This window comes from Pristiophorus japonicus, chromosome 3, assembly GCF_044704955.1.
Source record: "Pristiophorus japonicus isolate sPriJap1 chromosome 3, sPriJap1.hap1, whole genome shotgun sequence".
Taxonomy (NCBI): domain Eukaryota; kingdom Metazoa; phylum Chordata; class Chondrichthyes; family Pristiophoridae; genus Pristiophorus; species Pristiophorus japonicus.
Window position 1 is genome coordinate 108,981,116 of NC_091979.1, and position 24,560 is coordinate 109,005,675.

Genomic DNA, 24,560 nt, shown 5'->3' on the forward strand with positions numbered 1-24,560 from the left:
CTATCACAGACCTTCCCTTTTGCTCTTTCTTCCCCTCCCCCTTTCAGTGTTTCTTAAGAATGTGTTCTTTTCGAACATTCACCAGTTCTGATGAAGGGTCATTGACTCGAAATGTTAATGCTGTTATTCTCTCCACAGATGCTGTCTGACCCCTTGAGATTTCCAGCGTTTACTGTTCTTATTTCAGATTCCAGCATTCGCAGTATTTTGCTTATGTAAATATTTTCAATGATCCACTGAGTCCTGGGTCGTCCTGAGAATTGGGAAAAGGCACATGTGGTGGCCTTATTTAAAAAGGATTAAAGTCAAATCTTGGAAACTATTTAGACCAGTGGGAGTGAAATTGCTTTCAGTTGGCTAAGTTATTTTAAAAGGGAAATGGCTTCTAAAAGTTCTGGAAGTACTTAAGCAACTTAAAGCTAGTTCCCAGTCATGCTTGGAGTGCAGTTTTTGTCAATGTGAGGGTGGGGGCTCGGAGTGGTTAGGTCAGTGCGGTAGGACAGACAGTAGAGCTGAGGTGCAGCTTGGAATGTCAATGCTGACTATAGGGTCAGGGCTTGGGGTTGCAGCTGAAAAGGTTTGGAATAGAATCATAGAATCATAGAAATTTACAGCACAGAAGGAGGCCATTTCAGCCCAGCGTGTCCGTGCCGGTCAACAAGCGGCTATCCCGCCTAATCCCACTTTCCAGCTCTAGGTCCGTAGCCCTGCAGGTTACAGTACCTCAGGTGCACAATGAAGCACTTTTTAAATGTGGTGAGGGTTTCTGCCTCTACCACCCTTTCAGGCAGTGAGTTCCAGACCCCCACAACCCTCTAGGTGAAGAAATTTCCTCTCAAATCCCCTCTAAACCTTCTATCAATTACTTTAAATGTATGCCCCCTGGTTGTTGACCCCTCTGCTAAGGGAAATATGTCCATTCTATCCCTATATCTAGGCCCCTCATAATTTTATACACCTCAATGAGGTCACCCCTCACCCTCCTCTGTTCCAAGGAAAACAAATCCAGCCTATCAAATCTGTCCTCATAGCTAAAATTCCCGGCAACATCCTCGTAAATCTCCTCTGTACCCTCTCCAGTGCAATCACATCCTTCCTGTAATGTGGTGACTGCATCAATACTCTAGCTGTGGCCTAACCGATGTTTTATACATTTCACGCATTATCCCCCTGCTCTTGTATTCTATGCCTTGGCTAATAAAGACAAGCATTCTGTATGCCTTCTTAACCACCTTATCTACCTGGCCTGCTACCTTCGGGGATCTGTGGACATGCACTCCAAGGTCATAAGAACATAAGAACATAAAAAATAGGAGCAGAAGTTGGCCATACGGCCCCTCGAGCCTGCTCCGCCATTTAATACGATCATGGCTGATCCGATCATGGACTTAGGTCCACTTCCCTGCCTGCTCTTCATAACCCCTTATTTCCTTATCATTTAAGAAACTGTCTATTTCTGTCTTAAATTTATTCAATGTCCCAGCTTCCACAGCTCTCTGAGGCAGCGAATTCCACAGATTTACAACCCTCTGAGAGAAGAAATTTCTCCTCATCTCAGTTTTAAATGGACGGCCCCTTATTCTAAGATCATGCCCACTAGTTCTAGTCTCCCCTATCAGTGGAAACATCCTCTCTGCATCCACCTTGTCAAGCCCCCATAATCTTATGCGTTTCGATAAGATCACCTCTCATTCTTCTGAATTCCAATGCGTAAAGGCCCAACCTACTCAACATTTCCTCATAAGTCAATCCCCTCATCTCCGGAATCAACCTAGTGAACCTTCTCTGACCTGCCTCCAAAGCAAGAATATACTTTTGTAAATATGGAAACCAAAACTGCACGCAGTATTCCAGGTGTGGCCTCACCAATATCCTGTACAACTGTAGCAAGACTTCCCTGCTTTTATACTCCATCCCCTTTGCAATAAAGGCCAAGATTCCATTTGCCTTCCTGATCACTTGCTGTACCTGCATACTATCCTTTTGTGTTTCATGCACAAGTACCCCCAGGTCCCGCTGTACTGCAGCATTTTGCAATCTTTCTCCATTTAAATAATAACTTGCTCTTTGATTTTTTTCTGCCAAAGCGCATGACCTCACACTTTCCAACATTATACTCCATCTGCCAAATTTTTGCCCACCCTCTTATCCTGTCTATGTCCTTTTGCAGATTTTTTGTGTCCTCCTCACACATTGCTTTTCCTCCCATCTTTGTATCATCACCAAACTTGGCTGCATTACACTCGGTCCCTTCTTCCAAGTCGTTAATATAGATCCCAGCACTGATCCCTGCGGCACCCCACTAGTTACTGATTGGCAACCCGAGAATGAACCATTCATCCCAACTCTCTGTTTTCTGTCAGTTAGCCAATCCTCTATCCATGCTAATATATTACCTCCAACCCCGTGAACTATTATCTTGTGCAGTAATCTTTTATGTGGCACCTTGTCAAATGCCTTCTAGAAGTCCAAATACACCAAGGTCCCTTTGGCCCTCTACACTTCTCAGTGTCCTACCATTTAATGTGTATTCCCTTTCCTTGTTAGTCCTCCCCAAATACATTACTTCACACTTCTCCAGATTAAATTCCATTTGCCACTGTTCTGCCCGCCTGACCAGTTGATTGATATCATCCTGCAGTCTATAGCTTTCTTCTTCATTATCAACCACACAGCCGATTTTAGTATCATCTGCAAACTTCTTAATCATACCCCTTATATTCAAGTCTACATCATTGATGTATATCACAAAAAGCAAGGGACCTAGTACTGTGCCCTGCGGAACCCCACTGAAAACGGCCTTCCAGGCACAAAGATATCCATCAACTATTACCCTCTGCTTCCAGCCTTTGAGCCAATTTTGGATCCAACTTGCCACTTTGCCCTGGCTTTTACTTTTGTGACCAGTCTGCCATGTGGGACCTTATCAAAAGCCTTGCTGAAATTCATATACACTACATCAAACGCACTGCCCTCATCGACCTTCCTGGTTACCTGCTCAAAAAATTCAATCAAGTTAGTCAGACATGACCTTCCCTTAATAAATCTGTGCTGGCAGTCCTTGATTAATCCGTGTCTTTCTAAATGAAGATATCTTCCTGTTCTTCAGAATTTTTTCCAATAATTTTCCCACCACCGACGTTAGGCTGACTGGCCTATAATTACTCAGTCTATCCCTTTCTCTCTTTTTCAACAAAGGTACCACATTAGCAGTTCTCCAGTCCTCTGGCACCACACCTGAAGCCAGAGAGGATTAGAAAATGGTCAAAGCCTCTGCTATTCCCTCTTTTGATTCACTTAACAGCCTGGGATACATTTCTTCCTGGCCTGGGGACTTATCCACTTTCAAAGTTGCTAAACCCTTTAATACTTCCTCTCTCACTATGGTAGAGGGGAGTGGGCAACTGGAATCACAGTTGAAGTAGCAAGAAATATGAGGCTGGATTTGAGTAGGCCTCAGGTGGATGCACCATGCCTTGCAAAGAGGACTCAAAGGAAGATAAGTATAAGAAAGGATAGTTTAAGGGGAATCCATAAGCAGCACAAGCAAGTAAGATAGAAATAGCATGATGGAAATAATGTGACAGAATGAAGTAATTAAGTGCTACTTTACAGAGACACAGGAAATCTTTGCTTTGCACAATATTATAGTATCATAGCAGATTTCCTGTTGCATTGCTTCTGATGCAATGGACAAAACACTGTTTTGTAACAGTAGAGATGTTATCAACAAAGTGTAACAGGGAAAGTGTTGCAGGAAGTAAGTGTGACACTTACAGGAAATGTTTGCTATCTGCAAACATTTTAATGTATTATAGTACGGTAATGTAGTGGTTATGTTACTGGATTAGTAATCCAGAGGCTTGAACGAATAATCCAGGAACACGAGTGCAAATCCCACCATGGCAGTTTGAGAATTTGAATTCACTTTTTTCAAAATCTGGAAATAAAAAGTTGGTATCAGTAGGAGTGACCATGAAGCTGTCAGATTGTTGTAAAGTCCCAATTGGTACATTAGTGCCATTTAGAAAAGAAAACCTGCTGTCGTGCCAGTGTGGCCATCGATGCCCACACCCTGAGAATGAATAATATATTTTTTTTAACTATCAGACTTCTGGTGGCACTACTCACAATGAATTAGAGAATACACTGAAGCATGACATCCAAAGTGTGACATCTGAAGCACAATGTCTAAAGTAAAATAAGTATGACACTTACAGGAAATGTGCACTAAATATACAGCCTAGATTTTCTGCTCAGTTGTTATGTGGCTGAAGTATGGTGGGGTTCAGATCCCAGCTGATATTCCAGGGTTGAGGCTATGTGACCAATGTTCCCCGTAATATTTTATTGGGCCGCATGGCCCTTGAACAGGCTGTGCAGCCCATTCAAAAACCGTGCATGCAAATTTTTTCAATTTAAAAGCCGGCCCACCGGCTGCGCAGGACCCCTGGAGGGCTGTGCAACTGATTAGTTTAAAGGGAACATTGTACGTGACATATTCCCTTCATTTACATGCAATTAGAATACACCCACCAGCTCTCTGGTGTAACTCCAGCAAAAATCTAAGCTGAAATTGCCCCTTTCTGAAAGGCCCTTTGAGGCGCTAATGGGGCGATAAGGACTTTTTGCACGGGGTGATGGCGCACACAACCCATAGTTTTCGCTCCTTAAGGCGGCGCACATGACAATGACGTAATCATCGTGTGCGTCGGCCCCTTATTGCCCCACACTGACCCCTTTACGTCCTGCGGGGGAAATTGACCCGCGGGAGCGAGGTTGGTGCAGGGCGATGCCACCGACAGCTTTGCGGGTCACAAAGCTATGGTGGCTGGGGCGCCATGTCCACCCTTAAAGGGGAGGGCCTTGCGCCGCGGTCGCCATATTTCTTTTGTCGGCCGACTTTGCAGTCAATCCGACAATGGCGGCTGCTGGTTCGGCCGAGCCGCCAACATGCAGCCCCGCACTCCTCTTGGGCCGAAACCCTCCACTTTAAAAGAAGGCGAGGGACGCTGTGACACGTTAGCATGACATGGTACGTCCGCGTTGCGCTGACGGCATCAGTGCCGCGCTGCACTTCCACCCCTCTATCGCCCACCTACATACTGCCCTGCAGATTTTTTGGATTCAAAGACCCCAATTCCGGGACATTTATCTACCCATCTCACTGGGCACTAAATTTTCATTTAATTCAAATCGCGTGCCCAAACGGGGCGCGGGGCAATTTTGCCCCCGTGATATAGTACAGATAAATTTTGGACCAATGATATGGAAGTTTTAATTTACCATGTGTCATTATATTATGTTGTGCATTATATTTTGTATCACGTTTACCCTTAACTTTTCATTTTTATTTTTCAGATAGCAAACACTAAGCACTATATTTAGTTACTGATAAATTATTGGGAGGTTTATAAAATTCCAAAACTGCTTTAATTTTTAGCAATGTTGTTTCAGCAGAAAAACCACAACAGATACACCCACCTTTCATCACATTTTCCAAAAAAAACCACAGCTGTCTTCAACCCACTTCCTGTCTCACAGTTTCCTACGTTGAAATACAGTTATGAAAATCTCTCACCAGCTTGAATGCTTTAGGACAAGCATAGGTGGATTTTCTTCTTGGAAACATTGGCATATAACGTTGATGGGCCTGAGCCTACTAGGACGGTCTCTATTTCTGACCCTGGCCAATTTCCCAGGGTCAGAACAATTTGAATAAACTTGGAAGGCTCTCGCGTGGCGAGATGGTCTGACACAGGGGGGAGAAAATAGGGTGTGGCCGGCAGAGCCAGCTAAAGTGCCAAAAATTAAAAATGCTTACTTTTTATTTTAAAACTTCCACCTTGCCTAGTGCAATCACTGATTCTGTACTAGGCAAATCCCTTTGCGGATCATGGCATGAATATGCGGCATTGCTAGTTCTCAGCTTCATTAAGGTGCAAATGGCAGGAAATGTGTCTTATGATTTATTCCTATTATTTGCATCTAATTATAGTATGGCCACCTATATTTGTGTGGATGTATTATATGCCTGATCTCAGTTCCAGTGGGAAATCATAGAAGTGGTACCTGATGGCAGAGAGATGGTGAAAGGGCTCTCTGTCTGATTTTCCACTCCTCAAGTTATACTGAGGAGGGTTTCAGCCCGGTGAGTTGCTCATTTCTTTATACATTTGACCAGGCAGCCGTTTCAGCATTATCAAAAAAGTATTTTCTACTTTTTTCAGCATTTTTATTGCAAACACTGGCCCTAATCGTCAGTTCTTATTCCCAGTAGTAATGCTGCTTGCCAGAGCTTGATACTTTCAATTTAGACCTTAATTAGGTTTTAACAGCCTTAATAACTCCACAAACTTAGTTTAGCCTACCAATTTCAGCACTATTGTCTGAATTTATTAACACTTAGGAGCATTAGAACAATCAAAGGCTGCCCCTGCACTTGTATTTTTGTGCCTGTTCCAGGCAGCCAATTTGTAATGTTATGAGAAATTGGGTGAAACTTTCACTTTCCCCCAACATTAAAAAGCATCAGAAGTTTATAATATTCACAGGCAATCCACCAAACTACCTGAGCATTTGCAGCTTGAAACTAGGCTCAGTTCTAAGTCCTGCAGAACATTAGGTTGCTTACCTATTCTTTCATACTGATGCATACCCCATAACTGCTTTGCATCAGCACTTAAAGCATGATTTTTGGGGGCCAAAATTGCCCCGCACCCCGTTTGGGGGCAGTAACCATCCAGGCCCAGGACTTTTACCGCCCAGGCCGGATGTCTGGTCCCCGGCGTGCAATTGGGTTTTGCCCCCCTCAAATGAGGCAGAGCGCTGTCTCAGGTTCTCTGCCTCATTGATGGGGCGCTCCCAAGGCGCCAGCCCAAGGCAGAAGCTATGTGTAGCGCTGGGATGCTACAATGCCCCTCCCCTTCAGTTAAAGGGGAGGGCCGCTGCGCACTCTGCAGGCCCTTTGGTGGCCGTCACTGGACCACCAGCGATGTGCTCGACTGGGCCAGTGGCCCGGTACCCAAAAGGGACTGCCAGACTGCATGATGGTGGCCCAGTTGAGGCGAGGGCCCCCATTGTTAGGCCGACTGAAAAGTCGGCCGACAAAATAAAGTGGCGGCCCGGGACACACGCAGCCTCCCCTTTAAGTGACTTGCTCTTAAGCCTCTAACCAGCCACCTGAGTAGTATGTGAATACCACCCGAGTTGACTCACCCTCTCCTTTCCCCTCCCTCTTTGTGAAGAAGGAGTTTTGATCAGTTGGTATAGCCAATGGCAGAGCGATTAAAATCGGGATGCGCACAAGGCAAGAATTAGAGGAACACAGAGATCTCGGAGGATTATACAGGTGGACCAGGTTACAGAGATAGGGAGGGAAGAGGCCATGGAGGGATTTGAACACAAGGAAGGGAATTTTAAAATCAAGGCGGTGCCAGACCAGGAGCCAATATAGGTCAGTGACCACAGGGGTAATGGTGAATTGGTCTTGGTGCGAGTTAGGATATGGGCAACAGAATTTCGGATGAGTTTAAGTTTACAGAGGGTGCAAGGTGGGAGGTTGGCCAGGAGTGCATTCGAATAGTCAAGTCTAGAGGTCATCATCATAGGCAGTCCCTCGGGATCGAGGAAGACTTGCTTCCACTCTTAGTATGACTTCTTAGGTGGCTGTACAGTCCAATACAAGAACCACAGTCTCTATCACAGGTGGAACAGATAGTCATTGAGGGAAAGGGTGGGCAGGGAGCCTGGTTTGCCGCACGCTCCTTCCGCTGCCTGCGCTTGATTTCTGCATGCTCTCGGCGACGATACTCGAGGAGCTCAGCGCCCTCCCGAATGCACTTCCTCCACTTAGGCTGGTCTATGGCCAAGGACTCCCAGGTGTCAGTGGGGATGTCGCACTTTATCAGGGCGGCTTTGAGGGTGCCGGGTGTCCTTGTAGCGTTTCCTCTGCCCACCTTTGGCTCGTTTGCCGTGGACGAGTTCTGAGTAGAGCGCTTGTTTTGGGAGTCTCGTGTCTGGCATGCGAATTATGTGGCCTGCCCAGCGGAGCTGATCAAGTGTGGTCAGTGCTTCAATGCTGGGGATGTTGGCCTGGACGAGGACCCGAATGTTTGTGCGTCTGTCCTCCCAGGGGACTTGCAGGATCTTGCGGAGACATCACTGGTGGTATTTCTCCAGCGACTTGAGGTGTCTACTGTACATGGTCCACGTCTCTGAGCCATACAGGAGGACAGATATTACTACGGCCCTGTAGACCATGAGTTTGGTGACAGTTTTGCGGGACTGATCTTCAAACACTCTTTTTCTCAGACGGCCGAAGGCTGCACTGGCACACTGGAGGCGGTGATGGATCTCATCATCAATGCCTGCTCTTGTTGATAGGAGGCTCCCGAGATAGGGGAAGTGGTCCACGTTGTCGAGGGCCACGCCGTGGACCTTGATGTTTGGGGGGCAGTGCTGTGCAGCGAGGACAGGCTGGTGTAGGAACTTTGTCTTACTAATATTTAGCGTAAGGCCCATGCTTTCATACGCCTCGGTAAATACGTCGACTTTGTCCTGGAGTTCAGCCTCTGTATGTGCACACACGCAGGCATCGTCCGCGTACTGTATCTCGACGACAGAGATTGGAGTGGTCTTGGACCTGGCCTGGAGATGGTGAAAGTTGAACAGCTTCCCACTGGTTCTGTAGTTTAGCTCCACTCCAGCGGGGAGCTTATCAACTGTCAGGTGGAGCATGGCAGCGAGGAAGATTGAGAAGAGGGTTGGGGCGATGACGCAGCCCTGCTTGACCCTGGTCTGGACCTGAATTGGGTCTGTGATGGATCCATTGGTAAGGATCGCGACTTGCATGTCGTCGTGGAGCAGATGGAGTATGGTGACATACTTTTGGGGGCATCCGAAACGGAGGAGGACACTCCATAGACCCTCGCGGTTGACAGTGTCAAAGGCCTTTGTAAGGTCAAAGAAGGCCATGTAAAAGTCTAGAGGTAATGAAGGTATGAATGGGGGTTTCAGCAGCAGATGAGTTGAGGCAGGGACGGAGACAGGCGACGTTGCGAAAATGGAAGTACACTGTCTTGATGATGGAGAGGATATGGGGTCAGAGGATCAGCTCAGTGTCAAATGTGAAGCCAAGGTTGCGAACAGTCCGATTCAGCCTCAGACAGTGCCCAGGAAGAGTGATGGAATTGGTGGATAGGGAAGGGAGTTTGTGGTGGGGACCAAAGACAATGGCTTCGGTCTTCCCAATATTTAATTGGAGGAAATTTCTGTTTATCCAATTCTGTATATGGACAAGCAGAATGACAAATCAAAGACAGTGGCGGGGTCGAGATAGGTGGCTGTGAGGTAGAGATGGTCATGCTGTCTGTGTACATGTGGGACAATAAATCCTATGGAATGAAATGAGACTAAAACTTGGAGTTGGGTATGTGGTCAGGTTTGCTCCAGAATAAACAAAAGCCAAAATTAGCTTCAGCTCATGGCAAAGAAAAAAAAAGACACTGGAACTGCGCATGCACAACTACTTCTGGTTCATAGGTAGCAGTTGCATCCAAGTAGATCAGACTGAAACTAAGCTACGTCAAGTGTGTTATTATATGTGGACCTGTATTTACTCTGTACAGCCACAAGAGGGCTCATTCCCTGGAGTCCCAATGGATCCCATAATCCCTTGGGAGCACAGATATTTAAGGAGGCTTCACAGGTTGGAGAGGCACTCTGGACACCTGCAATAAAAGACTAAGGTCACACTTTACTTTGAGCTCACAGTGTTCAGTCTGACTCTTTCTCCAAACACAAGAACTGGCAATGAGATACAGATAGCGAACCCAAAGATGCAGAGAACAATGGGCATCCTGGAGAAATTCTCAGAGGGAGATGATTGGGAAACTTTAGTGGAGCGACTCGACCAATACTTCGTGGCCAACGAGCTAGATGGGGAAGAGAGCACTGCCAAACAAAGGGCGATCCTCCTCACCGTCTGTGGGGCACCAACGTATGGCCTCACGAAGAATCCGCTCACTCCAGCGAAACCCACGGAGAAATCGTACGACGATTTGTGCACACTGATCCGAGAGCATTTGAACCTGAAGGAAAGCGTTCTGATGGCGATGTACCAGTTCTACACCTACAAAAGGTCTGAAAGCCAGAAAGTGGCGAGTTATGTCACCGAGCTAAGACACCTTGCAGGACATTGCGAATTTGAATGACATTTGGAGCATATGCTCAGACACCTTTTCATACTTGGCATTGGCCACGGAACCATGCTTCGCAAACTTTTGACTGTAGAGACCCCAACCTTGAGTAAGGCCATAGCGATTGCCCAGGTGTTCATTGCCACCAGTGACAATACGAAGCAAATCTCTCAGCACACAAGTGCTGCCACAAGTACTGTGAACAAAGTGATGTTGTTTACGAATCATAACATACGTGCAGCTGCACATCCACAGATGACTCAGAGTCCACCATCAAGGGTGATGGATGCAAGGCCATTAACACTTTGTTGGCGGGGGTGATCATCGTTTCCATTCATGCTGATTCAAAGAGTACGTTTGCAAGGGGAACAATGGGACACCTCCACGAGTGTGCAGGTGAGCTGCAAAGCCTATTAAACCTGCAAACCACCATGTTGCAGAGGAGGACAGATCCACGGAGGATCACGACGAACCAGAGCCTCAGATCAAGGAGGCAGAGGTACATGGGGTGCACACATTCACCATAAATTGTTCCCCGATAATGTTGAATGTTGAACTAAATGGACTCCCCGGTGTCAATGGAGCTGGACACGGGCGCGAGCCAGTCCACCATGGGCAAAAAGAGTTTCGAAAGGTTGTGGTGCAACAAGGCCTCAAGGCCAGTCCTAACTCCAGTTCGCACGAAACTAAGAACTTACACAAAAGAACTGATTTCTGCAATCGGCAGTGCTACTGTAAAGGTCTCCTAAAATGGAGTGGTGCACAAGCTACCACTCTGGGTGGTACCAGGCGATAGTCCCACGCTGCTCGGCAGGAGCTGGCTGAGAAAGATACGCTGGAACTGGGATGACGCCAGAGCGCTATCGCCCCCTGACGACACTTCATGTGCCCAGATCTTAAACAAATTTTCTTCGCTGTTTGAACCAGGCATCGGGAAATTCCAAGGAGCAAAAGTGCAGATCCACCTAATTCCGGGGGCGCGACCCATCCATCACAAGGCAAGAGTAGTACCGTACATGATGAGAGAAAGGGTAGAGATCGAGCTAGACCGGCTGCAAAGAGAAGGCATCATTTCACCAATTGAGTTCAGCGAGTGGGCCAGTCCTATTGTCCCAGTTCTCAAGGGAGACGGCACCGTCAGAATCTGTGGCGATTACAAAGTAACTATCAATCGTTTCTCCCTGCAGGACCAATACCCACTACCAAAGGCCGATGACCTTTTTGCAAAGCTGGCGGGAGGAAAGACGTTCATGAAGCTGGATCTGACTTCAGGATCTGACTTCAGCCTACATGAAGCAGGAACTGGAGGAATCATCAAAAGGTCTCACCTGCATCAACACGCACAAAGGTCTTCTCGTTTATAAAAGATGCCCGTTTTGAATCCGATCAGCGGCGCCGATATTCCAGAGAAACATGGAAAGTTTACTGAAGTCGGTCCCACACACCGTGGTCTTCCAGGATGACATCTTGGTCACAGGTCGAAACACAGTCGAGCATCTGCAGAACCTGGAGGTGGTTCTTAGTCGACTCAACCACGTGGGCTCAGGTTAAAACGCGTTAAGTGCGTTTTCCTGGCACCTGAAGTGGAGTTCTTGAGAAGGAGGATTGCAGCAGATGGCATCAGGCTCACCAACGCGAAGACAGAGGCAATCGAGAATGCACCGAGGCCACAAAACGTGATGGAGCTGCGATCGTTTCTGGGACTCTTGAACTACTTTGGTCTCAGCACACTGCTAGAACCACTGTACGCCTTACTGCTTAAAGGAGATGAATGGGTTTGGGGCAAAAGCCAAGAAAATGCCTTTGTAAAAGCGAGAAAATTATTATGCTCAAACAAATTGCTTGTGTTGTATGATCCATGTAAGCGTTTGGTCCTAGCATGTGATGCATCGTCACATGGCGTCGGGTGTGTATTGCAACAAGCTAATGATTTTGGGAAACGGTAACCGGTTGCTTATGCATCCAGGAGTCTTGTCTAAGGCTGAGAGAGTCCACAGCATGATTGAAAAAGAAGCGTTAGTGTGTGTCTATGGGGTAAAGAAAATGCATCAATACCTGTTTGGGCTAAAATTCGAATTGGAAACTGACCATCAAGCACTTATATCCCTGTTTTCCTAGAGTAAAGGGATAAATACCAACGCATCGACCCGCATCCAGAGATGGGCGCTCACGTTGTCCGCATACAACTACACCATTCGCCACAGAAAACTGCGCCGATGCTCTCAGTAGGCTGCCATTGCCCACCACGGGGGTGGAAATGGCGCAGCCCGCAGATCTAACCATGGTTATGGAAGCATTTGAGAGTGAGCAATCACCAGTCACTGCCCGGCAGATCAAAACCTGGACAAGCCAGGACCCCTTATTATCTCTAGTTTAAAGCTGTGTGCTTCACGGGAGCTGGTCCAGTGTCCCAGTGGAAATGCAGGAAGAGATAAAGCCGTTCCAGCGGCGCAAAGATGAAATGTCTATACAGTCAGACTGCCTTCTGTGGGGCAATCGAGTAGTGGTCCCCAAGAAGGGCAGAGACACCTTCATCAATGACCTCCACAGTACCCACCCAGGCATCGTAATGATGAAAGTGATAGCTAGATCCCACATGTGGTGGCCCAGTATCGATGCAGACTTATAGAGTCCTGCGTTCACAGATGTAATACATGCTCGCAGTTAAGCAATGTACCCAGGGAGGCGCCACTAAGTTTATGGTCTTGGTCCTCCAAACTGCGGTCTGGGGTCCACGTCGACAATGCAGGCACGTTATTGGGTAAAATGTTCCTTGTGGTTATAGACGCGTACTCCAAGTGGATTGAATGTGAGATAATGTCAGCTAGCACATCTGCTGCCACTGCTGAAAGCCTGCGGGCAATGTTTGCCACTCACGGCTTACCCGATGTCCTGGTGAGCAACAACGGGCCATGTTTTACCAGTGCTGAGTTCAAAGAATTCATGACCTGTAACGGGATCAAACATGTCACATCTGCCCCATTTAAACCAGCGTCCAATGGTCAGGCAGAGAGAGCAGTGTAAACCATCAAGCACGGCTTGAAGAGGGTAACTGAAGGCTCACTGCAGACTCGCCTATCCCGAGTCCTGCTTAGCTTCCGCATGAGACCCCACTCACTCACTGGGATCCCAACTGCTGAACTGCTCATGAAAAGAACACTTAAGACAAGGCTCTCGTTAGTTCACCCTGATCTACATGAACAGGTAGAGAGCAAGCGGCTTCAACAAAGTGCATACCATGATAGTGCAAATGTGTCACGCGAGATTGAAATCAATGATCCTGTATTTGTATTAAATTATGGACAAGGTCCCAAATGGCTTCCCGGCACTGTCGTGGCCAAAGAGGGAAGCAGGGTGTTTCGGGTCAAACTTTCAAATGGACTCATTCATCGGAAACACTTGGACCAAATCAAACTCAGATTCACGGACTATTCTGAGCAACCCACCTTGAACCTTATCTTTTTGGATCCCTCAACATACACACCAGTGGAAACTGGCACCACGGTTGACCATGAAGCAGAACCCATCATCCACAGCAGCCCAGCGAGGGCCCAACAAATGATTCAACAACACCAGCTTTCACACTGAGACGATCAACCAGGGCAAGAAGCGCCCCAGATCGACTCACATTGTAAATAGTTACACTATTGGCTTTGGGGGGGGGGGAAGTGTTGTTATATATGTGGACCTGTATTTACTCTGTACAGCCACCAGAGGGCTCATCCCCTGGAGTCCCAATGGATCCCATAATCCCTTGGGAGCACAGGTATTTAAGGAGGCTTCACAGGTTGGAGAGGCACTCTGGAGACCTGCAATAAAAGACTAAGGTCACACATTACCTTGAGCTCACAGTGTTCAGTCTGACTCTTTCTCCATACACAACAAAATGAACTTCTGTTTTACGGTTTACATTTGGAGAGAAAGTGAGAGGTGACTTTATTATTTTATGCACCAAGGAGAATAAGGAAGTCTATAATTTGTTGTTTTATGCTGTTAACTGCTCATTTATTTGTTTAACTTAAATAAAACCATCTGCTGATTTAAGCGTCTGAGTCTTAGGCTGATTGTTGTATATTCAATCCACCTTTCAAAGAGAGGACAATCACATTATGTTGCATGATACATTTCAGTATCTGGTACAGAGGAAAGGTTCATTGCTTTGATCTCTGGATTTCACTTAGATAGTGAGCAGAAAAAGATACATTACAGATCATAGGAGATGTAAGATCCATTTAAGGGATTGGTCAGTGACTATGAACCCAAAAACTATCTTGCGTAACAACCCCAAAATATGGCAAGCACCCTGTGGCACTGTAGGCTTAGGTATTGGATTACTGGATCTTCCTACAGCAGATCAACTGAGTTCCAATCTCCCATCACAAGGTATGTCACTAGGCAACTGTCAAGTCCCGGTTGGAACTCTTGCTAAGCAAACAATAGGTGCCAGTAGCTCATCTCAAGTGGCATGGTGAGCAGCGTAACTCATCATGAAATGCAAAAGCACATTTCCACCATTGCCTGACCATATCATGTGGTCCATCAAACTGTGGTTCCACTAGTTTGAGGTACAGAGCTACAGCTACATGCTTGTCTCCCTGCGCCCCAGTCAGGAAAGCACCAAATGCTACTATATGAACATACATCCACAACCCTAAACTTCAGATAATGCCATTCAGCAGCTATCATTCCAATCCTCATAATTTCCTCATCAGTTATCTGATGGGCATCTACCTTCAGAATGGTGAAAGCATCCTAGCAGGACTACTTGCAATGGGCCAGCAACCTTGTTGTTCTGTATGTCCATGTCTAATACTACATACCAAGCTCACTCATCACCAACTGCTTAATCCAGATTCTTGTGTAAGAGGCGTTCGCAAAAAGATGGGCTTACCATGAAGATATCTCTCTCTTCTGGGTGCTGATCAACAGGTGTCAATATAAGCTGGACCTCTATGTACCTTTAACTGGTTCAAATTTTTGCCACAAATCCACCTCACAGTTTGATCCCAAATCTCACATGTGGGCAAAAGGAAACCCTTCTATTTTATGTTTTGGACATTGAACCATGATGGAATGAAAGCACATTGTATATATCAAGAACTAAATCTGAATTGTGACTTTGCTGCCATTGAAGATAGAGCATCCAGAATCAGAGATACACATTGCACATGACTGACAAAGGAGAGGTCAAAAGCGAATGATAAGAAAAGCAAGGATGAGAGGCAGAGAATAGTCAGAAGTGGAAAGAAAATGGAAGCAATACCATTGGTCATTATTTTTCCTAGTGAATTAAATTCTAGGTTTGAACTGTTCCCTGCCTAGAGGTACAAGCACCACAACTCCTATGGCATTTGAGTGCAGGGGATTACTTAAATAGACAAAAAGTAATAGATAATAACAAATAGGCAGAAATATATCAAACTTATTATTGGCTTTTTTTCAGTGTTCATCGGGCGAATGATGTCAGTGCTGGGAAACAGAACACTCAGCACCCAATGACTGTATCAAACACCAACATGTTGGGTATAGTATGTACCAGAGGTATTGTAAAACTTCCTTCATTCCAACATCAGAGCAGCATTCTAAAGATATCTGAAATTGCAATTGTGTCCTGGGAGTTTTGTGCTGTGAATCTATTCTCAAACACATTTTCCTAAGGATATTACCAGCCATGAAGAGACTTTCATCTGTCTGGTCTGGATTCAAATTCAAATTCCACAAGTAACAGGACACTATGCTAACCAACTGCATCATCCAATCTACTAATTATTAATTCAGGTAAATATGACAGGCACTCATACATGTAAAACTTGTTGAGCACTTGGCTGAGGATTATGAGCTCAGAGATAAAAGTTAATGATACAAAGCTCGGTGGGAAAGTAAGCTGTGAGGAGGACACAAAGAGCCTGCAAAGGGATAAAGACAGATTAAGTGAGTGGGCATTAAGGTGGCGGATGAAGTATAATGTAGGGAAATGTGAAGTTATTCACTTTGGTAGGAAGAATAGAAAAACAGAATATTTTTTAAATGGTGAGAACTTATTAAATGTTGGTGTTCAGAGAGGTTTAGGTGTCCTCGTATCAGAAAACTAGCATGCAGGTACAGCAATCAATTAGGAAGGCAAATGGCATGTTGGCCTTTATTGCAAGGGGTTGGAGTACAAGAGTAAGGAAGTCTTACTACAATTGTACAGGGTTTTGGTAAGACCATACCTGGAGTACTGTGCACAGGTTTACCCTCCTTATCTGAGGAAGGACATACTTGCCTTGGAGGCGATGCAATAAAGGTTGACTAGATTGATCCATGGGATGAGAGGGTTGTCTATATTTTCTGGAGTTTACAAGAATGAGAAGTGATCTCATTGAAACATACAAGATTCTGAGGGGGATTGACAGGGTAGATGCTGAGAGACTGTTTCCCCTGGCTGTAGAGTCTAGAACTAGGGGGCATCGTCTCAGGATAAGGGGTCGGTCTTTTAAGACTGAGATGAGGAGGAATTTCGAACAAATTCCTAACAAATGAGGAGGAATTTATTTACTCAGAGGGTTGTGAATCTTTGGAATTCTCTACTCCAAAGGGCGGTGGATGCTGAGTTGTTGAGTATATTCAAGGCTGAGATAAATAGATTTTTGTACTCTCGGGAAGTCAAGGGATATGGGGATTGGGTGGGAAAGTGGAATTGAGATTGATGATCAGCCATGATCTTATTGAATGGCGGAGCAGGCTCGAGGGGCCGTATGGCCTACTCCTGCTTCTAATTCTTATGTTCTTATGTTAACCTAAAACCCTGGGAATTGGGTGGAAATAGTTTTGGGAAACTGGTAAATCTGAGACCAAAAACTTACCCAGAGTAGGATTTGTAATTCTAGCCCTCAGGTGGGTTACCACACAACAACATGACCATCAGTAAAAGGTTAATGAGTAAACCCAGTGTAGAATTTCCTCCATAGCATAAAGTTCCACTCAAATTAAGGCAGTGCTCCCCCTTCAGGTCATGGGAGCAGAATTTTAAAATGTTGTACAAAAAGTCTTCTCATAAGGTCTCTAGCCAGCAGTTTTGAACACACATAGGAATAAAAGAAGATCTATGAAACAAATGATTGTACACATTCCCCTTTACAATATTCAGAATTATGTTACTTTTGGAATTAATGCACAAAGGTCCTCTTAAAGAAAGTTTTAGCAAAACAAAAATGTGACAGAATTTTTCACACCATTCGCCATTATAATTAATTATGGTTTTTTTTAGAACAGTATGCACATTTATAATTGTCTTATAATAAAAACTGAATTATTCTTACTGTGCTATTGAAACTGTGTAACCACAGAAACTAGCAATAACCAGTTCATGTATTTTAATTCAAATAGATACCTTTTCTCGGACAAGAATAGCAGAACACTGCAACAAAACTCCCATCATCTTGTGGGGATTCCAAGTAACAGAATTAGCCCTGAAAGGAAAATCAGTCTGTAATTACATTACATATGCATGAAGTATTATTAAAAATGTTGAACATTATATACTCTCTTTTTATGATTGGGCCATCAGAACATAGTGGTATTATTTGGCTATGTGCTCATTAGAGATCAACCTGATTTGAAATGTTTTCTTTCTTTTTCAATAAAACATAACCAAAATAATTATTAGCAACTTATTAACTTCAAAGAGGAACTAGCTATTTATTTTTCTCAATATGTTGTAGCTCCAATTGATTCCCTTGTTTTATTTAAAGTAGATATAGAAATGACAAAGAGAGAGAGAAATAGAGACAAGTCAGAGAAAAGCAAAGCAAAGGAGACCGAAAGACTTACAGCGTGAGAGAAAAACAGAGAGCCACTTACAGGAAGAGAGAGAATGTTTTTATTTCCCACATGCCACTAGGGTTGCCAACCTTCCACGATTGTCCTGGAGTCTCCAGGAATTAAAGATTATTCTCCTGGGCATTGCTGCAAGCAACCCAAGAAAAAACTCATAGGGGCATTTTTAAAAATTGCGAATGTTATCATTTTCTTCGAACATTTATTTATTAGTTATAAAAATATTGAAGATGGGATAAAAGGCTATTTTACTGGGTGGGGCAGTTGGAGGCAGGAGATCATGATGAAACCTCCAGGAATACATCCAAACAGTGTTGGCAGCCCTAAATGCCACAGGAGGGTAACCTGTATCAGTTATTATAAAAAACAGCAATTACCTTTCAATGCCACTCAGTTTATGGCGATGCTTTCTGGACATCAGAAGCCCACCTCCCCATGCAGCCTACAAATAAATGGAAACAGAATAACTCATATAGTTTTGCAGAAATACAAATATGGAATTTTTTAAGTTAAAGTTTAAAAGCACGACTTACATCAACATGGAGCCAGAGATTATATTTAGCACATATATCTGCAATTTCTTCAATGGGATCAAATGCACCATACACTGTATTTCCTGCTGTTGCATTAGCGTAAAGTGGAATATATCCCTGTGAAATTAAACAAATTGGTTTATTTTTGTTATATGCCAATTTGAACAAAATGTTAAAGTTTGCAACATAAGTTTCTGTATTATGTAATGAAAAGTTGGAAAACAGAAACAGGCATTAGCAATAACAAAAGAGGCTCACTTGTAATCCAACTGAGGGAACGGGTGTGTGTCATTGGAATTAAACATGTACATACATACCTTTTGTTTAGTTTCAATAATTTTTGCTTCCAGATCAGCTGGCATTATTTTTCCCCTGTAATCATTTCAGAAACAAACGATGTATAAAAATCATAATCTTCATAGCTGGAAAATCAGCAAATAATAACATTATAATTTTCTAGTCAAGTAGAATTTTTCAAATACATAAATTTAAAGTCAACTCGATGGCAATATCCTGAATGGTACCTTTCATCACATTTTAAGAGAATCACATTGTCTGTTCCAAATCCAAGTGCAGCCCCAGCCTTCTTTATTGAATAATGACTCTGCAATAGACGAATAGATTTAAAATCAATTATTTTAGAAAACATGTATAAGCATAATGAAAGAAATAATAACTAAATTTGAAGAATCACACAACTTACGTGCTCTGATGTGAACAGTATCAGTTTAGGAGCTGCAGTCATCCCTTTGACTTTAACATCTGGGAAATATTTGTAGCGAGCAGCCATTATACTATACATATTTGATATAGCCCCTCCTAAAAAACAAATTAAGTAGGAGAATTTTAAAATCACCTTTCCAAACATTTACTAATGGTGCTGCTTGAGAAGTTCAATTCAGTATATGATATTATCAGCTCTATGATTCATTTCATTGCACCTGCTAAAAATATTGTCTATTTTTATTTTATATGAATATTGACAGCTGATTTGTGAGTTGATAGCCATAATCTGTCCTAGGGAGGGATTGGGCTCTGGAGTGAACTACGTCCTTGAACTATTGACCCAACCTTGGTGCCACAATTAGTAGCACTGTTAAAACAAAACAAATACAGGTGGGACATAGGGAATCAAATTTCTCAGAAAAACTAGATTTCATGGATTCCATGTTTTGACTCAAAATAGTTATTTTTAATCTAAACAGGCTTTCCTGAAATTAGCAATGTATAAAGTAATGAACTAGTTTGAAATAGAATCCTGTTTAAATAGGTTCTTTTTAATAGAACAATTAATGCACCCCACACTCACTGTCCCATCTTCACTATGGAGTACAATGACTTCGCCACATCCCTGGCCACAAGAGCAAGGATCCATTTTAATTAATGGCAGGCATGATTTTAAAAGGGAGAATAGGCAAAGCAGTAAGAGAAAAAAGTTGTTAAACCATTTTACACCAGAGAAGGCAAGAAATATAACTGCAGAACCATTTTCAATTTTTGTTTAAAGTAATTTGGCTATGATTTCTGAGGATGTCCAGTAGTCCCAGGAAATCATCGTGACCACAATGCTTTGTACGGACTCTAAACATACCTCAGTGATGACATTAGAAAAACAATGTGAAAACCTCCTCAAAAGAACAAATATTGCACTAAACTGAACTTTTATCATTCAACATTGAAAACCTAGCACATATTTATTAGTTTTATGTAGGAAGCACAATTTTTTTTAATTGTCAGAATTTCCATTCTATTGAATAAAAAAGTGGCATCCTGCACCTTGATCTACAAAATGTTGCTTAGACTAATAAATTTAGAGTACTTTTTTTATTTTTAGCCTATGATTTTCATGTGTCTTTCTCAATTAAACATCTGTATTGAATTACATTAATGCACTGAATACATTGAAAATAGGATAACAGTATCATACAATGTATGGATACAAAAACTGAAAAATAATTGTCAAGTTGGAGTTGTTGCTATAGTTAAAATTGTGTATTTACTTTCACTGGCTTGACAGCAAAATCCATTTCCATGGCTACACTGTTACAGAATGAGAGTCTTACCAAAGTCAATCGATCATATTACCTACCAGGTGAAAAAATTCCATCACCATCTCCGTTGGGCCAACCAATTATCTCTCGCATTTTCTTCAGTGTGATTTGTTCCATGAGGACAAACACTGGTGCTATTTCATATGTGAACCTGTGGGATAAGTATCAGATGTAATTACTCTTCCAAGCAACCATCTCATTTTTAATCACAATTCTTTTGATGGAAGATTGTATGTCATTCATTTATGAACAATAAATCAAAATTATTCCAAGTACAGATATTTAGATGACAATGAAATACATTCTCCTCGATGTAAAATATAGACATATCTGCCATTTATCCAGTGCAATCCAATTAATTTTATTTAAAAAAAAGGTCCAATACTATGATATATCACGTAAACATGTCATTGTAAATAATGTGGAATGCCCGTTATTTGAACTCACAGACACTCCACAGAACAGAATAAATATAGACAGCAAAGATAATTAAGAATATTGAACTGGGTTGCAAAAATCCAAAAGCAATTATTCATGTAAAATTATCCAGGTGATGATCCCCCAAGGACAGTTTTGTTTCTGTAATACAAGGCAGTCAATAAGTGTCAAATGTAATTATAAATGATGATTACCTAATAATCAAAGAGAGAAATGCAGTCAGCCTTTAAGTATACCCACTGCAGATGTGAATGGAACATGCTGCCTGTACATTGAGGGAATAAGCTGATCACACTTTAGCCTAATTCTTTCAAAGAATGGATCACTAGGTGATTTAATGTACAGTGAAATGAGCCAACAGTACCTAGTGAATAACAACAACTTGCATTTATATACTGTCATTAGCATAATAAATGTTCCAAATCGCTTCACAGAGGAGGAGCAGATATCAACCAAGAGAAGAATTAAGAGAAGAGACCAAAAACATGGTCAAAAAGATAGGTATAAACGAGGTTTTTAAAGATATAAATAGAACACCAATGCTGTAAACATTTAGACAGGGATTTCCAAGATTAGATTAGGGCCATGTGACTAAAGGTTCTGGAGTGAAGAGAAGGTGGGATACATAGGAAGTCTGTGTAAGAGGAATTAAAGGTATGGATAGGGACATCGGCTTGGAGGAGATTGTTGAGGCAGGGAGGGACATTGTCATACAAGGACTTAGAAATTACGATGAGGATATTAATTTCAGTGTGTTGGGGGACAAGGCACCAATGGAGATTAGTAAAGATAAAGGTGAATAGGATGTTGGCAGCAAAATTTTGGATGAGTTGCAGTCTGAGTAAAATGGAGCTTAGGAGATTAATGAGAAGGACTTTGGAGAAATCGGGCCAAGAGGTAATGGATGTGTGGATAAAGGACTTAGATGTGGTAGGAACGAGGTAGGAGTAGAGGTGGACCATTTTGCAAGGGAGAAGTAGATGGTCTTGATAATGGACAGGATGTGGGGTTTGAAAGGGCATTGAGGTGGCAAAGCCTGGTATAAGCAAAGGGAGAAACCAGGGAATGGAATGGAATCAGGCACAAGGGGGGAACTGAATAGGATGGCTTCATTCTTCTCAATGTTTAATTGGAGAAACTTCTGGCTCATCCATAAATTTATGTTGAAAAAGGAATATTACAGCACAGAGATGGTAGCAGACTTGAGTGTCATGGGGAGGAGGCAATGGTGGGTGTTGTCAGCATGCATATAAAAATAGAACCTATGCCTACAGATAATGGCTCCAAGCGGCAACCTCTAAATGTGGAATAGGTATGGTACATTGGGGTATTCCACATGCAACTATGTGGGGATGGGAAGAAAAGCTTTGAAATAGAATGAGCTGTATTTTCTCCAGCTCAGGGAAGATGGAAGCTATCACTTTCCGCCCACACCACAAACACCATATCCCCTGCCACTGACTTCAACCCCTCACTGCCTTAGGCTGATCCAGACTATTCGCTATGATGGTGTCTTATTCAGCCATGAGCTGAGCTTCTGATCCCATATGCTCTCCATTACAAAGAGTGCTTACTACTCCCTCCTTGGCTACAAAGCCAAGAAGTGTGAGATGCCCTCAAAACGGTTACCTCGCAACACTTTAAGTTGTCACTGATTGCAGTATTATTCCAGCCCAGTGAAAAGCTGCATTTTAAAAGTACCCAGGAGGTCCATTCCACTCCCTGAGAACTTTCAAAAATGTTAATGGAATTTTTTAATACTATGTGCTCTCATAACATTATTAATTAACTGCCAAGAGAGTGAAGCTCTGTGAAAGTATCAAAGCTTATATATGCAGAGCTCCAATGTCACTGCATTTCATGAGGATCAGAATCAGTGAAATATAGGGCTACAGTCGCATAATGGTTATGTTAATGGACTAGTAATCCAGAGGCCTGCTCTAATGATCTGGACACAAGAGTTCAAATCTCACCACAGCAGCTGGGGGAATTAAAATTAATTTAATAAATAAATCTGGAATGAAAAACTAGGATCGTGTAATGGTAACCATGGAAGGTGTCGTCGTCAGTGCTATAAAGTGGCACTTACGCACCTGCTCACCGATGCTCAATTTGGGTTCCGCCAGGACCACTCGGCTCCAGACCTCATTACAGCCTTGGCCCAAACATGGACAAAGGAGCTGAATTCCATGAGGTGAGGCGAGAGTGACCGCCCTTGACTTCAAGGCAACATTTGACCGAATGTGGCATCAAGGAGCCCTAGTAAAATTGAAGTCAAAGGGAATCAGGGGAAAACTCTCCTCTGGCTTGAGTCATACCTATCACAAAGGAAGATGGTTGTGGTTGTTGGAGGCCATCATCTCAGCCACAGGACATCACTGCAGGAGTTCCTCAGGGCAGCGTCCTAGGCCCAACCATCTTCAGCTGCTCCATTATAAGATCAGAAGTGGGGATGTTCGCTGATGCTTGCAGTGTTTTGTTCAATTTGCAACTCCTCAGATAATAAAGCAGTCTGTTCATGCATGCAATAAGACCTGGACAACATTCAGTGGCAAGTAACATTCAGGCCACATAAGTATAATGTAATCATACCAACTAACAACACGCAAGAAGGCAATTTGGCATTGGCACCCCACCTCCATCATAGTCACTCACTAAAGATGTTACTCATCCATTCCTTATGCTCATTCCATCACTCTCACTCAAACTTCTCTTCTTTCCCTCCTTGCAGGAGAAGAGAGCCCGCAATAAGACGGAGAGAGAGAGAACCGAGGTGGCCTCCATCATTGGCCACCTTAACTGCAACAGAGAAGGTTACCCTGGAAGTCTCAGGAGTTGCGGAGCAGCTGGAGGTAGGAGATGGAGAGAGGGGGACATCTCAGCAACCTGGTGACAGGATTACACCTCATATGACCACATGGCATACAGCAGTCACTCTTATGGGGACTGATGTCAGCAGCCAGTGAATGTTCATCATGTGCATGATGGTATTGTTACCCATTCTTGATGTGACATTTCTAAATCATCTCTTTACTGTCCCACAGGTCCATCAGGAGCCCCATCACTGTCCAGGAAGAAGAGGAAGATGACACTTCAGATGCGCCTCCAGCTTCTGAGGGTGCACCATCACCAGACATAAGCACACTCAGCACCAGTGCACATACGTCCACCTCGGTGGGTCCTATTCAAGATAAAATAGTTTTGTCACCTGGTGTGTCACAAATCACAAGTGAGCAAGAGGAAATGGTGGACACGGGGACAGCAGTGAGAATCCTTGCCGGAGGGCGCAGGACGCTCCCAGCTCTGCTCAGCTGCATGCAGAGGCTGAGCCTTAGGGGACATCCAGAAAGAAGGCAATCTAAAGGTGCAGGAAGAAGTACAGAAGTCTTTGACGGGTTTTGTGACTGCAATGTCTGTCAATGTGCAGAGAATGGAGGAGTCCATCTCCAACACGAGCACCACTGTGTCGCAAGCGATGGTGACTGTAGGCTCTTTCATGGAAAGTATGGCCACCTGCATGG

At 43.6% G+C, this 24,560-nt stretch overlaps 1 protein-coding gene across 1 annotated transcript in view; it reads right to left on the minus strand.

Moving 5' to 3' along the window:
• Positions 1-24,560, minus strand: part of LOC139259825 (glutamate decarboxylase 1) — an 85,294-nt gene that overhangs the window by 50,742 nt on the left and 9,992 nt on the right. The window contains exons 4-10 of the mRNA XM_070875667.1: positions 20,640-20,752; positions 19,254-19,369; positions 19,075-19,154; positions 18,868-18,922; positions 18,551-18,667; positions 18,395-18,459; positions 17,572-17,650 (exon numbers count right to left, since the gene is read on the minus strand). Coding sequence (XP_070731768.1) covers positions 17,572-17,650; positions 18,395-18,459; positions 18,551-18,667; positions 18,868-18,922; positions 19,075-19,154; positions 19,254-19,369; positions 20,640-20,752 — 625 coding nt within the window. The remainder of the gene's footprint in view (positions 1-17,571; positions 17,651-18,394; positions 18,460-18,550; positions 18,668-18,867; positions 18,923-19,074; positions 19,155-19,253; positions 19,370-20,639; positions 20,753-24,560) is intronic.